The sequence below is a fragment of the Parasteatoda tepidariorum genome, chromosome 6, assembly GCF_982258835.1.
Source record: "Parasteatoda tepidariorum strain Cologne lab strain chromosome 6, Ptep-v5.0, whole genome shotgun sequence".
Lineage (NCBI taxonomy): Eukaryota > Metazoa > Arthropoda > Arachnida > Araneae > Theridiidae > Parasteatoda > Parasteatoda tepidariorum.
The window spans coordinates 82,137,627-82,154,826 of record NC_141760.1 but is presented as its reverse complement, the minus strand read 5'-3'; the positions used below and the strand labels follow the sequence as shown (position 1 = coordinate 82,154,826).

At 29.9% G+C, this 17,200-nt stretch overlaps 1 protein-coding gene across 3 annotated transcripts in view; it reads left to right on the top strand.

Moving 5' to 3' along the window:
- Positions 1 to 16,509, top strand: part of LOC107456072 (folliculin-interacting protein 2) — a 97,020-nt gene extending 80,511 nt beyond the window's left edge. For all 3 annotated transcript variants that reach the window (XM_071178442.2, XM_043051026.3, XM_016073837.5), the window contains exons 12-18: positions 3,741 to 3,793; positions 4,388 to 4,573; positions 6,582 to 7,406; positions 8,962 to 9,127; positions 9,971 to 10,032; positions 10,162 to 10,306; positions 14,122 to 16,509. In XM_071178442.2, the coding sequence (XP_071034543.2) occupies positions 3,741 to 3,793; positions 4,388 to 4,573; positions 6,582 to 7,406; positions 8,962 to 9,127; positions 9,971 to 10,032; positions 10,162 to 10,306; positions 14,122 to 14,319 (1,635 nt within the window). In that variant the 3' untranslated portion in view covers positions 14,320 to 16,509. The remainder of the gene's footprint in view (positions 1 to 3,740; positions 3,794 to 4,387; positions 4,574 to 6,581; positions 7,407 to 8,961; positions 9,128 to 9,970; positions 10,033 to 10,161; positions 10,307 to 14,121) is intronic.
- The last annotated feature ends 691 nt before the right edge of the window (positions 16,510 to 17,200 follow it).

The window sequence follows — 17,200 nt, the reverse complement described above, 5'->3', positions numbered from 1 at the left end:
TGAAGTTTGCCAAGAAAATATATAAACTTCAAAACTACCAACAGTTGCCATGCATTATATTGAAATTTAATTATACTATAGGTAATCAGCAGGTTTTAAAATATTTTTTAATTAAAATTAAGGTAAAATAACAGATTTAAAATCTCAGAAATTTATATTCAAATGCATGTGCAGAAAAATTTTGCACAAAAATTGTTTAAATATTTATATTTAAAATTTTTTTCTTTTTGATACTTAAGAAAATTAAAAGTTTATTACTATGCATTTTTGACATATAAGGAACATATAACTAATATTTATAAGGAACTTACAAGTTATGTTGTATAAATACAAACTTGATACAAGATACAAGTGTATAAAAAATTTTTTTTAATGTTATACCGAATATCTTTATTATCCAGTATGTTAATTTGAATTTAAAAGTTGTTATATTTATGAATAATGATAAATATAATTCATATTGTTTATTATATTTATTTATAATTATTACACTTATCATTTTAAAACAATTTTTATCTCTTAATTTTTTTTTCTCCACTCGTATTAAGAATACAAATAATGCATATCTTGAAAGCAAGAAGTAATTATTCAACAGCTAAATATTTAGATATTCAACAAAACTATATCATATTCAGCAAAATGAATAGGCTGAATATACTGTAAATCGACACTAACTACTCTGTGTATTTAACAGAAAGCACTTAAATTTGTATTGTCTTATGTTAAAAAGATTATTAAGAAGATTTAAAAAAATATTAAAAAGATTTTTCTTTAAAAGAAGATGTCTAATGTACAAAACTGCTAATGTTTATCTTTGAAAATGTCTAATTTTTTGTATAATCTATACCAGTGGTGCGCAAACTTTTTTCGACCGCGACCCCTTTTGTAGAGAGAAAATTTTTGGCGACCCCTAGAGATAAATGTTCACAAATACGATGTATATTTCGAGCATTACTTTCGTTTCCTCGAATAAAAACATCATCATATTTGACTCATATTAATTTTATTTATAATTTTAAGAAAATACTTTTTGTATAACACAAAAATCAGTAAATTGCCCTTTAATGAGATGTATGTGGCTGCAAGTTTCTAATTATCTCATCGATGTTTGGATGTATGTTGCTAATTGCAATTCGCATATCATCTTCAGGTTTTAAACGCGAGTGGTATTTAGTTTTTATTGAAACTAGCTTGCTAAATCCAGTTTCACATAAATACGTTGATGCAAATTGTATTAACACTCTGATGGCATTCTTGCATAAAACGGGATATTGTTTTTCCACGGATAACCAAAATGTTTGGCAAGGCTGAGTCTTAAATTGATTTCGAAGAGTATAATCACTAATCAGATCTATCAATTGCTCTTTCTCACTAATTTGAAGCGTTGAACTGCATATGTCAAAGGAAAATGTATCACGAATCCAACCAAGATCGTTTTCAGGAAAATCCTCGAATCTTCTCGAAAAATTTTTCTTTAACTTTTCAATGTGATTGGAAATGATGTTTTTAAATGTAAATATATCTATATTATTTTCCTTGATAAAATCGTTAAAGCAAGGGAACATGTTGCTGTTGTTTTTATTCAGTTCAGTTTGCCAGAGACTAAACTTATTCTTAAAAGCTTGAATTTTACTGGCTGTAGTTATGATAGTTGAATTCTCACTCTGCAAGCTCAAATTTAAGTCGTTAAGTTTTTCGAAAATATCAACTAAATAGCTCAGCTTCCCTAGCCAAACTTCATTGATCAAACTTGCCAATCTATGTTTCTTTTCGATTTAGAACATGTACACTTCATTTCTCAAATCAAATATCCGTCATAGTATTTTCCCACGTGAAAGCCATCTGACTTCGATGTGTAACAGTAATTTCTCATACGTTGAGCCCATCTCATTGCAAAGTATTGAAAAGAGACGGCTGTTGTGGCTGTTGCATTTAATGTAGTTAATTGAACTAACAGCGTCTTGTAATACGTTGTGCAACTCTTCATCCATATCTTTTGCAACAAGAGCTTTCCGATGAATCATACAGTGATTAAATACCATATGAGGTGCCACCTTCTGAATTAAGCCTCTGAGCCCTTTATTCGAACCTGTTAATGCTGCAGCACCATCAGTACAAACCGCAACACAGTTTGCCCAGGTAAGGGACTTGGTTTCAAAATATTCATTTATTACTTCGAATATTTTTTCTCCAGTTGTTTTTCCTTCCAAATTTTTGCAACATAAAAACGTTTCTGTTATATCTTCATTAAAAATAAACCTAACGTAAATAATTAGTTGTGACATTTTAGTAATATCGGTAGTCTCGTCCAGTTGTAAAGCAAATACAGATGAATTTTGTATGCGTTTTATGACTTCTGACTCGATATTTCGTGACATTTCGAAAATCCAATTGCAATTAAACAGTGAGTGATGGCGCTTCACTCTTTATATGTACACTGTATGGTATGCAGCATGCAGGGATAATGCATTTCATAAAAATTTGGCGACCCCCAAAAAACTTCTGGCGACCCCTAGTTTGCGCACCACTGATCTATACTATACACTAAATTTGGTTATAAATAAATTTCTTAATATCACTGCAGATTTTCAATAACACATGAAAATGAATACATAATATTACAAAAGATGTGAGTTTTCAAAAGTACAAGATTTTGGTTACTATTCAAAATATAAGTGTTTCTTCAAAATTTTAAACTTATTTTTTCTAGAACATATTTAGAAACACTATCCTTTAAAAAATATATAAATTTTATGTATTAATTAAATTTCACATATGAATATAGGTTTTTGACATTTTCGACATTTTTGACAATGAGGTTTTTGACATGACGGTTTAAACCATGGTTTAAACTGTCAAAAACTGTCACATGTCAAAAACCTGCCAACCCTGCTTTAAACCGAAGGATACATATAGGGGAAGAAGGCTAGCTTCGATAGACATAATGTAAACTGGTCCCCGCAAGGCTTGGTGCAGTCCCTGTATATAAACAAAAAAAGCAACATTTAGGGGCACAGAAAAAGTTTTTGAAACAGGTTTTCACTTTTCCTCCCAACTACTACAGGGGAAGGGATAAAAATGTTATCTTTTTTTTTTCCCCCATTTTTGCACTATTTATGAACAGTACTGTACTATTTAGATATTTCTTTGAGAATACATTTAGATCATCCATGTTGATTAAATCTGCCAACATATTTTGATATAGAAAGAAAGAATAAAATATCAATTGGCCAAAGTAATTTTAATTATAATTTTTCATTGTGCATGGTATGTGTAAAACTAAGACTCCAAAAATTGCCTTTAAGCAATCACCTAACTGTTGTATTCAATCTTTATCTAGATAAAATTGTTTTCATTTCCTTAAATATATATGGTTATTGTTGAGGGGCTGTCTATTAAAACAATAATATTTTTTTATTTAATGTTAATATATTGTAAAAAATATTCTTTAAATGAAAAAATTATTTATTTTAATTCATAACTAGTTTTAATGTAAATGTAACATAATAGATATTTATTACTATTGCCAACAATTTGTTAAATATTTTTACCTCTCAGTAGTAGACATTGTTTTAAGATTTTCTAAATATTATGAGTTATTTCTAGGTATTTGACTTTAAATATTAAAACTAATATTGAGGTCTAGATAATTGAAAATTTGCAATTATATGTGTAATAAATATTGCTTAATATTTTAAAATTATTTTGTGGAAGTGATTCTGAGTGGATATTTCTTTTAGGTTGATTTAATTGCAAAGTCTAGGCCTTATAATCCTCTTTGGATGCAGTTAAGGTAAATATGCGCTTTTTTCTACCATTTGTGTATGAGAGTGTTCTAAAATAAGTTTTATTTATAAAACGTGAATATATTTTTAAATTTTTTCTGTTTAATAATAAATCCAAAAACTTTTTTAAATGAAGTTTTTTATGTTTTTTAAAACTTCTATAATTGCAATTTGTTTAAATTGCCCCCTCCCCTATATTTTTTTGAGACTATAAATGTTCATTTGCCATAGTTATTCTATCTTTCTGCAAAACTTACATGGATTGCACTTTTATTTTGTGTTCTATCTTTCTGCAAAACATACATGGATTGCACTTTTATTTTGTCAAAAATAATCTTGAAGCTTGAGTGTTTTAAAAGAATGTGTGAATGCTTAGCTACATTTTTACTTTATTCAGTTTTAAAAAAAATTAGAAAGAAGCCAAATAGAAAATATTAAATCCTTTTTCATCAAGTCAATGATTCCTAGCATTTTCAGAACAAAATTTTTTTTTTTAAACTTGGTTAATTAGATTAATAAGTTTCATTTTTTTCTTTTGTACTGATCTAATATTAATGAATAAACTGCCTTTACAGTGCCTTTAATTGCTTTTTTTTTTCTAGTGATCTCTATGGTGGGTTAGGCATTCCTCCCAAGCTGACGAAAACCATTGTGAAAGGTCAAAAAAAGGAAGTCATTCTTAGGTTTCTTAGAATTCTTAGTTACTTCATCAGGTGTAGTGATATATGTCAGCAAGAATATGACAAATCAGATGATTTGACAGAAGATAGAGAAACTCTTGGTGCTAAGTGAGTAGTTCTGTAATTATTTTAATATCCATTTATAATTTAACTCTGTTAAATATTATGCAACATGTAAACTGCTTAACAAGTAGTGAACTAATTAATGTGATTATTTTTAATTTAGCCTAACTAGTATTTAATATTTTACAGTATAAAGTCACATATCCGGACCCCTGTTTACGAAAGGGTCTCTTTTTCCATACATTTTTTTAACACTCAAATTAAACAAAACTCTTCCCTTTTAAAAAAAAACTTTTTTTTTGGACCTGTTAAAAAAAGTATGCAGGAATGAGAATCCTCTGCTTTTCCACTTCTTTATGGGTTTTTGCTGATTTCCGATTTAAATCTGATTCCCACTAAAATACGGGAAAAAAAAGAATTTCACTACTGTGTGAAAAAATTCTTGCATAATACTATTATTACTGTTAAGAATGATGCTCTCAATTTCAGAGTATGCAAAAAGTTGATATTTTGAAAAAAATTTTGGATTTGAGATTAAATTTACACGATTTAAGCGGGTTATAAAGTGATAGTTTCAAAGCTCATTTCGGAATTTGCTTAATTATATTATAGTAAAAATGAAATCAAATTTTTTTTAAACTTTGTGGAAATCCAAAACTGGTGAAAATGCAATCGACACTGGACAATAAAATCGACACAAGTCGAATGTGTCAAAAAGTAATTCTTCAGATGCACAATTCAAAATTTCCCGTGCATAAGAATGTAGCATCAAAAAGCTAAAAAAATCCGCATCAATAACTGACAAAAATGCTATCGTAAATCCACATGGAATTGCGGGTGATGCGGTTCCAAGTTTGCCGAACAAAATAAAATTGTTTTAAAACATTGAGATTTTGAAAGCCAAGTGAAAATCGGTTCTAATAACTACTGAAAAAACAATTGACAAAACCACGCGCATCCACTCTGGAATAATCGCTAATTGAGTGGATTGGGAAATTATAATTAACTGAAATGCATGATTTGGAATTCGCGGTATGTTATAATGGCATATTAAAATATTGAGATTTTAAAAACCATGTGGAAATCTCTAACAAAAGCTTCAGAAATAGCATTGTTAATTGAAATTGATGTTAATAATTATCGTCCATTTGTCATTTTTTATTGAATAAAGAAGTTTTGATGTTTGTTTATCTATTATGACCTATTATTTGGAAAAATCTGTTTTCCGGATTTGCCGAAATCCTGACGATTCTGGATATGAGATGTTCCATTGGATTAAAATTTTACTGTAAACTATTTAAATAAATTTGACAGGGTTCCCACAGATTTTAAGAAATGCTTATTTTCTTTTTTTAAACTAAATTTGTAGGACTGAAAATTAGCTAGGAATGGAGAACAAGGTAGACATCTTAAAATTTGGACTGGGTTTGGACATTGAAATTTTTTCATAGCATAACTTTTTGTATAGCTTTTTTTTTAATTTAAAAAAAAGTAGACTTAAGTATTGATTTTTTTTTTTAACTTAGTTTAATTAAACTGTAAAATCATTTCAATTCCTGTAAATTTCTTGCATTAAAGTTGGAAGTAATGTTTTCATTATATTTTGTTATAATGTCCTTATAAATTTTTATTTTTGTTTGAAAGGTAGAGTCGGAGCCTTGTTTAAAGTATCTAAGTATTTATTTTAAACTAAAATTGTTAAAAAAAAAACTAATTACAGTAAAACTATTTAACATTTAAAAAAGTCAAAAGAATGCGGACATGTTATCATACAATTTCTAATAATTTTTAAAGTTGCACAATATTTGCGAAGTAAATTAAGTTTGTAAGTTAAAGTGTATTTTTGTATTGGATTGTAGATAATAATTTTTAGATGGAATATGGTGTTCTGGAAATAATTTAGTTGAGGAGTTGTGTTAAAGAAATTGTAAAAGCGAAAGTGAATTAGATTGAAAACAACGCAATAATATGTTAGAACAGTTTTAAACTAGCTATACAGATTTCACAGTTCCTTAAATACTTTATTTCATTTTAAATATTTTTTTTTGTACAGGTGTTTGGAAGAGTTGGAACGTTCTCCTATTAATGTAGTGAAAAGGACTAATGAAAGCAACTCCAACACACCTGTTGATCTTCATAGTTTCCAATCTCATGCCTGCAAGAAGTGTCTTCCGCAAAATTCTTGTATACCTCATTCTACTGCCGCATTTTATGATCCCCTAGTTGAATGTGCCTCTAATTCCTCGAAGGACACATGTGAATTAACAATCACACCGACCGAAGAACGGACTTCAGAACATTCATTAGATTGTACTAGTATTAGGCCCGAAGCCACCCTTTTAGTTCCTACCAATTCTGAAACATTTCACACAAACTCAAAACGTTCTGAATTCGACAGCCTTGGTTACATGAGCTTGGAAGAGAAAGTGGAGAGTTTAGCAACGTGTTCCAAAAGACTAGCACTTCAAGAACAGCACCCAAACTGTTGCCAAGATAGTGTTGGCAGTACTCTGGGTGCTGTCTTGTCTAGTATTAGAGAAGGGAAGGAGAACAATCCTTTAGTAAATGTAACGTGCGTTGATGGAGCTGTGAAAAACTGTTTGACAAAGGCTTCTGCAGATCTGTGTCAGTCTTCAACCAAAGCCAGGTCTTGTTGTAAAGACTGTCCATGCTATGGTAATCAAAATGAATGCGAACAGACTCGGTGTTTTATTCTGGGAGATTCTTCAAAAGTTAGGGAGTGTGAATCTATTGAAGAAGGTTATCACAGCATGGAAGAGCCACACAGTCCTAGCAGAGAACCTGCACATTTGTCAGAAATGCTGAGAAGGTTGGATAATTGGCGTCCCGAAGGTTGTCAAGAAAAACCAATGCCTGGGTAAGTAAACAAATAATATCTTTCCAGACTAAGGTAAACAGAATTTTATATTTTGCTTTATGTTTTACTATAATTTTGTTAATTTAGTGTTTTACTTTAGCTAAGCTAATTGTTCCTACTAAACCTTAAATTTGGTTTGGTACAAGTTCACTCATTACTGTGGTTGTGTAAGTAATTTTTATGTCAAAAGTTAGGATTGATGAATTCTTTGCTATTGTTAAGGTGAGCAAGTTTTTGATATGTGCCATTATGTGATGGTTTTTAACCATGAATAAAACCGTTGTCATCAAAACCATAAAAAATAACACTTAAGAATTGGTTGTGTAAATATTATTCATAGTTTAAACAATGCATCGCAAGTAGTTTAAGGTTAAATATTAACCTTTTGGGCAAACCACGACAACTTAGTGGTTAAGGTACTGAACTGTCATTATAAGGAACTGGGGTACGATCCCCAGTGGGGGCTTGAAAACCACCCAGCTTCAGATCAGTGACAATCATGCCGTTGGTCACGAAATTGTGGAGCCTTAACCTCTATGACCCCCCTGACTCGGCTCATTACAAATTCTTACAGAAATGCTTTTTACTAACCTTTTGGGCAATTTCATGATGCAAAAGACAAAATAACAAAAATAAATAAACATTTAATATCATCCCTCCATTAACAAATTTCTTAGTTTTTTGTTAACTATTTTAGATATAAAGTTAAAAATTGAAGTTTATAAGTATTTTTAATGATAAAAAAGTCTTTCTCCTATTATTTTCTATTAAAGTTTATGCTTTTTTGTTATTTTTTCCTCTATAAAATTCTAATTTTAAAATAATAGATAGATTTATTACAATTGAAGGACTTAAAATTTTTTTTTTTTGGTAAATTTTAATTATATTAATGAAAAAAAGCATTTCCTTTTTAGTAATGCAAAAGCAGAAATAATCCTTGCAGTACATTAAAATTTCCTGAGTCTATTTGAAAATTCCTTGAAGATAAAATCTCTCAAAGTTAATTAATATAGAAAAATTAAAAGTGGAAAATATTTCTTCTGTTGCTGAAAACTTTAATTTTTTCTTTAATAAATTCATGTGACTTCTAACATATAATTAAATAGCAATTACGTATCAATTTGCATGAATTTTTTTATATTATTATCTATGTATTGATTTGATGTTTTGAATAAAGTAATATAAAAGTATATCATACCAGCTATAGCCTGTTATGACCAAGGAGTCCTGGGAGTTAATGCTACTGAGTATTGTGATGGTGAAAATGTGGTCAAAATTGTGCATCAGCTGCATGTACTTCCCAGGCAAGTTAGTACCCTACAATCTGAAGCTAGGCTAACTTCTCGCAGGCATCAAGGATCGAGCCTTTGCCCGTTATAATGCAGCTCCGTGCTTTAGTCATTGTGCTGTTACAGTACTAATGTTTAAAATATTTTATAAAAAAAAATGTTAGTTTTATTAAGTTACGTTTTACACATTTTTAGTCTCTTTTTAATGCTTGTCTTGTCATAAATTCAATTATGTCATTATTCAACAAATTTGAAATTTTTTCCAGGTTGAAACACTTGGGGGAGATTGTCGATTCATCACCATACAAGAGCTTTGGATGGTCTCTGATGGCAGGAGTGTCTGATCATTACTTAGCAGACTTTTGTCTGCAAGGCCTGAATGGGCAATTGAAGGAAGAAGAAGTCAAAGAAGATCTAAGACGATTCAGCCATGTAAATAATTAAGCTTTTTTACATTTTACAAAATTGGGTCCTAATATTTCTCCTAAAATTTAAATATTTGAATAAACAAATTGTAAAAATTTTAAATACAACATATCTTATTTTTAATGGAATGCTCGACCTCTACTGTTATTGTATATAAATTTTGCATTTAAAACTATTAGTAGTTTGAAATTTATACGGTAGGTAGAGCACCGATTATCCAGACTAATTTGTACCAAAGCCAATCTGGATAATGAAAAATCCATGTAATTGAACAACTTTAAAATATAACTTTGATAGTGTTGTTAAGTAACTTCTCTTCACACTTTTTACAGGCTTGTTATTGGGAATTATAGTAGTGCCTGTTATAGCATACTAAAAATGGCATCTTTAAAAGAATTTAAGTTTTTTAAAAAAAAAAAAAATTTTACAAAATTGACTGACAAAAATATTTTAAGACTGAGAGGCAACATTTCAAAACAAGGTTTTACTTTCTCTTTTTAATTTTTCGAAAAAGAAGAAATCTGTTCTTTTACTAGAAGCTACTTGTCAGTTGCCCCCCACATTGATGTGAACGAATGAATGAGAGGTTCCTTTCAAGGTCACCAATGGACAAATGATACCATTATTCTCTTTTTTAAGATATCCTGAAAATATAGAAGTATTTTCGTAAAAAAGTATTATTTTGGAGAAGGTGGGGGAAAAACACTTGGTCCTTGAACGATTCTGATAATTAGACAATCTGGTAAATCGGCGTGTGGATAATTGGCGCTCTGCTGTATAGCTAAAAAAATAACATTTTAGAATGTATTGAAATATTAGAGCGATATGTAATGTTTTTATTCTTTTTAGGTTGATATTTTTGGGGAGCCAGTTTCTGAATCTGTGTGTATAATTGCTGATACAGATAAATGGTAAATAACTGAGAACTTATTTTACTGTTAATAGTAAAAAAAATATCATGTATATCAATTCTAATATCAATTCCATATTGGGAATTTATTACTTTTAAAGTTAACTGCTTTTCTTACTATTTTATTCAGGAAAGTAAACCTATTGTCAAGTAACGCTGCTATGGGAGGAGGTAAATTAGAGTATAATGAATCAACAGTTATTATGTCATCGCTTGTGAGTGAGATATGTGATGCTATCTTGAACATGTGTGAGCTTAAGATACCAGCTGAATCGGTATGTATTTCTGTTACTTAAATTCTGTATATTATGACAATCAGTTTTGTAAAAAGTGTAGCGTTTCTACCACTACAAAATTACAACTGCAATTCACCAGTATATACGACATGTTAACTCGATTCTATGTCGGGGTACCTTTTCATAGATGAAGATTGACATGATCGATAACTACACTCCCCACATTGGTGACTTGGACGTGATGTGAACACGCCTACCTTGGGTGTAACGCCTACTTCGATATGAACACGCCTATCTTGATAGTAACGCCTACTTCGATGGATGGTCCACATTGAACAGTTGACTTGTTACTTGTGACTGCGCCATTATCCACCTCCTCGCACTGTTGCTACTCAGTCTCGTCTCGATCATGCCCAACGTCGGCTTGCATACGCTCGACTGCTAATGGCAACACAGAAACGGCTACGACCGTAAAGTTAATACGCCTCTCACATTCAGCACTCAGAAAGTACGGTGATCTTAGTACAGCTCTCCTGGCTTCTCACAAAACAGCAATAAATCAACTAGTTGTATCCGTGCATCGAATTCTATCACAGCTATAATTCTGGTGGGGGAGTACTGTAGCATTTCTACCACTACAAAATTACAACTGCAATTCACCAGTATATACGACATTTTAACTCGATTCTATATTGGGGTACCTTTTCATAGATGAAGGTTGACATGGTCGATAACAACACACCCCACAAAAGGCTTTTATTTCATAATATGCTACTTAAATATGATATTCATGAACCGTTTATTTTAATATTTTTTATTTTTAAATCCTGATTTTAATAAGAATTTGTTACAGAACAACAAATCATCTTAGCAATTTATAATTATTAATCTTTACAATTTTTGATTCATAATTATATTCTTTAATGAAATCTTTGAATTTTAAATTAGGTTTTTTTTTTTTTTTTTTTTATTGTGCAAGCTATTCCTTCCTGGGTTAACATTGTTGCTATGTAAGTAAATAAACTGTTATTTATAGAAATAATGGTTATATTTTAAACACAATGTATGGTTCTTATAATTTAGGTTAAATTCCTTAGCTTTTAATTACACCTCTGGAAGAAAAAAAAGGAAATTAAAAGAATTATGTGAACTAAATGGTTTTTACAAATTCAAATTCATTCTACCTATAACAGATGTTAAATTTACATACAGTTATAAGGAAGGGGTACAATACTATTTACTCATGAATGTAATCCAACTATAAATTTTATTGGAATCCTCAATACCTTAAATAAACACAAATTTTTTTTTTTTGTAAATTTATAGAAAAACATTCTAAGTTTTGTTAAATTTAAGAATCACATTCCATTTCAAAAGTTATAACTTATCTGTTTGAGTATTAGCCCTGTTTACAATTCCTTGGTAATTAAAACTGACACAAAATGTTTTCTTTTTGCGTTTCAGAATTATTTGATAATTCAATTTTCGGACATTCTAACGCAAAATATTAAAAGTATACTGATGAATGAAATAGGAAGAATGCATCCACCGATAACTAACATTGATACAGTGTTTTCATAATAGAAAAAAAATGGGTGAGAATTTCTCACCTTTTCCCAAAAACAGGGTGAGATTTCAGAAAGTTAAGTGAGATTTCTAAAAACTGAAAAAATACAAATAGACTTGGAAAAAAAATTTCTTTTGTTATAATACATTTTTAACGTCTTCTATTTTTTAAAGCATTGAATATTTTTGCTGCATCATCATAGAAGATTTTGCCTTTACTAGGTATTTGTCCATCTTACATTAGTGCATAAAAAAATTTGAACGTCTTACATGAAAAACCATACCTACAGTAAACACGTGGTTGCAGAGAAATGTGTTCTGAAAGGGGCTCCGTGGTTCGGAGGGGCTGTGTTCTGTTGTTCGAAAAGGTTCTGAACAATGCCTACTGGTAAATAGGGAAGCTGGATAACGGGGCAAATGTTGAAAATAATGAAGATCCAGGAAGAAAAGTGAAACGGATTTTATTCTAAATGACGTAATTCGAAGCTTTTTCCAAAATGCGAGAAATTTGCGAATTTTGAAATTGATTTAAAGAATGCGCGAATTTCTCGCGGTAATCATTTTTTAATGCGAGAAAAGAAAAAAATATGCGAGATTCTCGCGTTCTCGCGCTGTAGTGAAAACACTGATTGATATTTATATGGCTACTAAGTAGCTCGTTGTGTCTCGTTGTGAAAAAAAGAATTTTAACTCATTGCCCCCGAACCCATCAAAAAACTTGAATTTTTTTAGGTGAACATTGGTCAGTGACTCCGTAATGCACCTCAGCAATCCTTTCATCTCCTTAATTTGTTTCCTTGTTTTTTCCTTTGGTTGGCTGGTTGATTCTAATGCCAATTGCCACACGGGCAAGCCTGCTAGGCGAAACCAAACAAATTTAAGGCAGAGTGTGCGATTCTTGTTTTTCAGTGGCGCCATTTATGGCCAAGAATTCCACTTCTGCCGCATCATACGTCACACCTGTTTATAAGGCGGACCCATTCATACATCTATTAATTCATCCACCCAAAGATCGTAATTTTGACCTGAATCAGAGAACGATCAATCTCCAATCCAGTACCCCCAGACGTGTTGATTTGTTTTGGGAGCATGGAGGACTTTTGCGTCTCGACAGATTTATCGTGTATCAGTCACTTTACTACACGGGGAGTCTTCGGCCGGCGGGGTTTGAACCCACAAACTCTCGAACATAGGCCCAGCTCCCTACCGACCAGGTTATCCCGGCCTTTTTCTGATAATGAATGCAGTTATTTGTAAAGGAGTGGTTTTTCGATAACCTCCATTTCAATAATGTGACCTTCCGATCCAAAACAATCCTCACAACAACTGTTAGGGAAAATGCATAAACTATCAAAACACACTCTTATTTTGCGCACTTAAAAAAAGTTTCATTTTGTAACTTTTTTTTCAAACTAAGGGCATTTTGATGCTTTTGGTCATAAATTAAACGTGTAATAGAGTTTTAAGATCATGCTTAATTTTTTTATTTATACGTAAAAATGATATGAAATGAAACCAATTAATGTTTTACTTTCTTGTATTGGAAGATTCCTGCAGAGAAGAAAATAATTGTACTCGATAATCCTACTTTGCGTTAGGTATTTAGGTTCACGAGAGAGATTTTATGAAAATAAATGTCCTATTTGATAGAAAAGATTAAATATTAAAAATAGGTACCGTGATCTGTAATTTTATGGGTTTATAATGAACTGATCGTAAGACACAGTTCCCAGTAAATCATTGAAGTCGAGCAACATTGGCAGTGGTCAGTGAGCGAATGGGTGACCACTTAGAAGGAATCGTGGGTGCGATCTTTGCGACTCGACTTAATTTTAACATGCACCAGTCACCAACTACACGGGGAGTCTTCGGCCGGTGGAGTTCGAACTCTCGAACATGGGCCCAGCGCCCTACAGACCAGGCTATCCTGGCCTTTTTTCCCCCCTTTAGTTTTTCCATTAAACATAATATGTAGCACTGTTTTTTTTTTTTTTTTTTTTTTTTTTTTTATTATTTGGAGTGTGTGTAAGTACTCTTTTTTCAATTTAAGTTGGGTGTAGAAAATCCACCTCCAATTCTTCTGCCTATTGCTTATTCACTCCAATTCAATGCCTGCAGATGTTTAATTTTAGCTCATTGATTAAATAATGTAATACATTATACCTGAATGTATATGTTTTTCAGTAGAGTGCATTTATATGTATTGCATTACTAACAATAAAAAATGTATGACTGTTTTTAAATCTTCATTGGTTATGTGATTACATTTTCATAATTCTATATTTTAGTGTATCATCTATCTTGAAGATCGCTTGCAAGAACTTTACACTCGAAGTCAAACACTAGCTGATTTCATCAGAAACAGCAAGGTGTTACTGCCACAGTCCAAAGTTGCGAGTGCTTTAAATGTTGATATTAGTGACATGCCTCTCTTATTGTCCATTGCAACCACTCATTCACCTAATTTATCTGTATATAGTCGATAATTTGTCCATTTTTAATTTCAATCCTATTTTTTGGATTTTTATTTATTTTGTAACAGATTGTGGTGTATAAAGTGCTAAGGGCTAGTGTATTTTATTTATATTCTCATGTTTAATAAGGGATGTAATATTGGAAAATGTGCAACCCAAATTTCAACTTCCTTTTTTTAAAAAATATTTTGAAATTCGTGCTTAACAGGCACGCCTATATTTAAGGATATCTGGCCACTATGCTTAAAAGCACTCATATTCTGAGATAACAATGCAAAGCACTCTAGTAATAGATTGAAATGACTAAGAATTTAATTTGTAATAAATAACAAGTAAGTCGATTTTAAATAAATTTTTAATAATTAATGAAAACATGTACATTTTTTTTAGTTTCATATCATATATTATAGTGTCAGCCACTGGTGACAAACGTGGCACTTAACAGTTGTACCCCCATTAACTTTAAAATATTGCCATATTCTTTCCATGCACATTTCTTACAGTTATTGCTTTGTAATTTTTTTTTAATACTTAACACGTGATATAATTTTTAAATTTGTGCCAGATTTAATTCATTTTTTTTTGGTATTAAAATTTTGCGTAAGGAATGAAAGAGGACAAAAATAATATTGATTTCAAATAACAATAGTTATTAGTTGTATTCTTCCGGAAAGGTATACATGAGATGAATTACTTGAAAATACATCCTTAGCACTTTATTGCTGCTTATTTTGGTATGATTCCTGCTCATGTCCATTTGTGAATATTTTCATTACATTCCACTATTTCTTTATAAATAAATACTATGCAAATTTAAGTGCTTTCTCTATTGTGAGCTCAGAAAGTGCTTAAATATATTGAATTTCGTGCAATTGTCTTTTGATGTAATTGCATTGTATGTGTATGTTATGTTTTTTACTGAAATGGGATTTTTCTAAGATTAAAGTATTTTTGGATACTCTACATAAACATATGAACTATCAGAGGTGATTGTATTTTAGCTTTGTTTGAATACTTAGAACATAAAAATATTCAAGTTTTGAAAAAATTGAAAAAGTTTTTTTTTTTTGAATAGTTATAATACTGAGTAAAAATCAATTTAAAAGATTAATTTTAAAAAAATTGTTTGCATTAAATTAATTCAAAATTCTCATTTACATTTTTTTAATATTTTTTAAAGAAAAATATGTAATTTTTAAATTTTTGGAACAAGTTTCAGGAATTTGTGTTTCATGAGTGAACTAATTGAGAACTGAGTGTTTGATCAATCTAAGTAACACTTTAGGAATTTGAGTAGATTAGCTTTAAGGTTTATGCATTGATAATATGAAATAAATATAATACATTCCCGTGCAAGATTATACATCCGGTCGACGAATTCTACAAATCCATAATGCTCATTTAAATTGTTCTCCTAATAGTGTTCACTCTTTTGGTGTTTTATGTACCTGCCAAAAGAGTGGTTAATAAGGGTACTTCTTGACTGTTTTTTGACAAATGCACTTGGGACCTTTTTTCACTCCAAAAAACACTTACAGATATTCCATACACTGTGATTTCCAAAATTTTGCAACTTTCCATAGTTGATCAGTGTTGTATAGTTATATAATATAAAATAAAACCTTTCCCTTAAAAATGAAATTTTTTTTCTTCGAAAATTTGACTTAAAATCTTTTTTATGCTCTTTAAATGTTTGATATTTTGTTAAAATTTATCCAGTATTTCTTTTTTTTTTTTTTAAACCTTTATAACTTAGGTATTTGGCCAGTATTAAAAGTAATTTTATACACTACTTCAAAAATTTTTCTGCGAAAGCAATATTTTAAAATAAGTTTTCACTAAATATTCTTTTACAATATGTTTTGTATAATATTGTCTCAAAAATACTTGTTTATAACTAAACATTGTTATGAGGTGAAGATTAATTATATCTCATTGGTTTCAAAAAAGCTCATTGCACTTACCTCTGTATTGTTCTTGTTTTAGTTATTTATTTGTGGTGAACTTAAAAAATAAATTGTTTTTCACTATGGTTGTATGTATTTGTTTTTATAAAATAGTAAAAACTAGTTAGAGCATATCCTGCTGTTTTGTTGTGTTTCTTTTTTATTGAGTTCTACTTCAACTGTTCATTGTAAAAATAAAGAATTACATAACATTTCACTTTTCTTTAATTTGCTCAGATTAGACCAAAATGTGAAATTTTGCAATTTTAATACAATGAAACATACCTTTTATTTTTAAAAAATGAAACATTTTTTCCCTTTTTATTATTTGATTGCTAATAAATATAGATTATGACACTATGTTCATAACATTAGGACTAAATAGTTTGTTCTCATGAAATTATTTTTATACTATTTGGTGGTTTCTACCCAAACATTAATAAAATTTAGACTAAGAGTTTAGTTTATTAAAATAAATCTGCAGAATACAGTAATGTGTGTGTAAATAGTAATAAAGAAATTGTAAGTTTACTTTTATAATAAAATGGAAGGATTCTTTTCATTATTTTGTTTCATAAAGAGTTTATTAATTGTTCTATAAGAGGCATAATAGATATTAAGTCTGTTTCAAAATTTACTTTCTACCATCAACTATGAATATTAAAGAGAAATATTTTTGAAAAATGTTCGTTTTTTTTAAAAAATATATTTTCCTTCTGTGAATAAAAAATCTCTTTAAATGTAATGAAATTAAATGTGTCAAAATATCATAAATATACTAACATTTATTTATAAATAATTATTCACATAGTAAGGAGTGATCTGTGCCTTATTTAATAGCTAGTTGTAGAAATTAGTACTGGCATATCATTGAATCATAGTATAGGATTGTTTTAAAATTAATCACACAAAATTACTTAAGGAGCATATTATTTATACCTAAATAA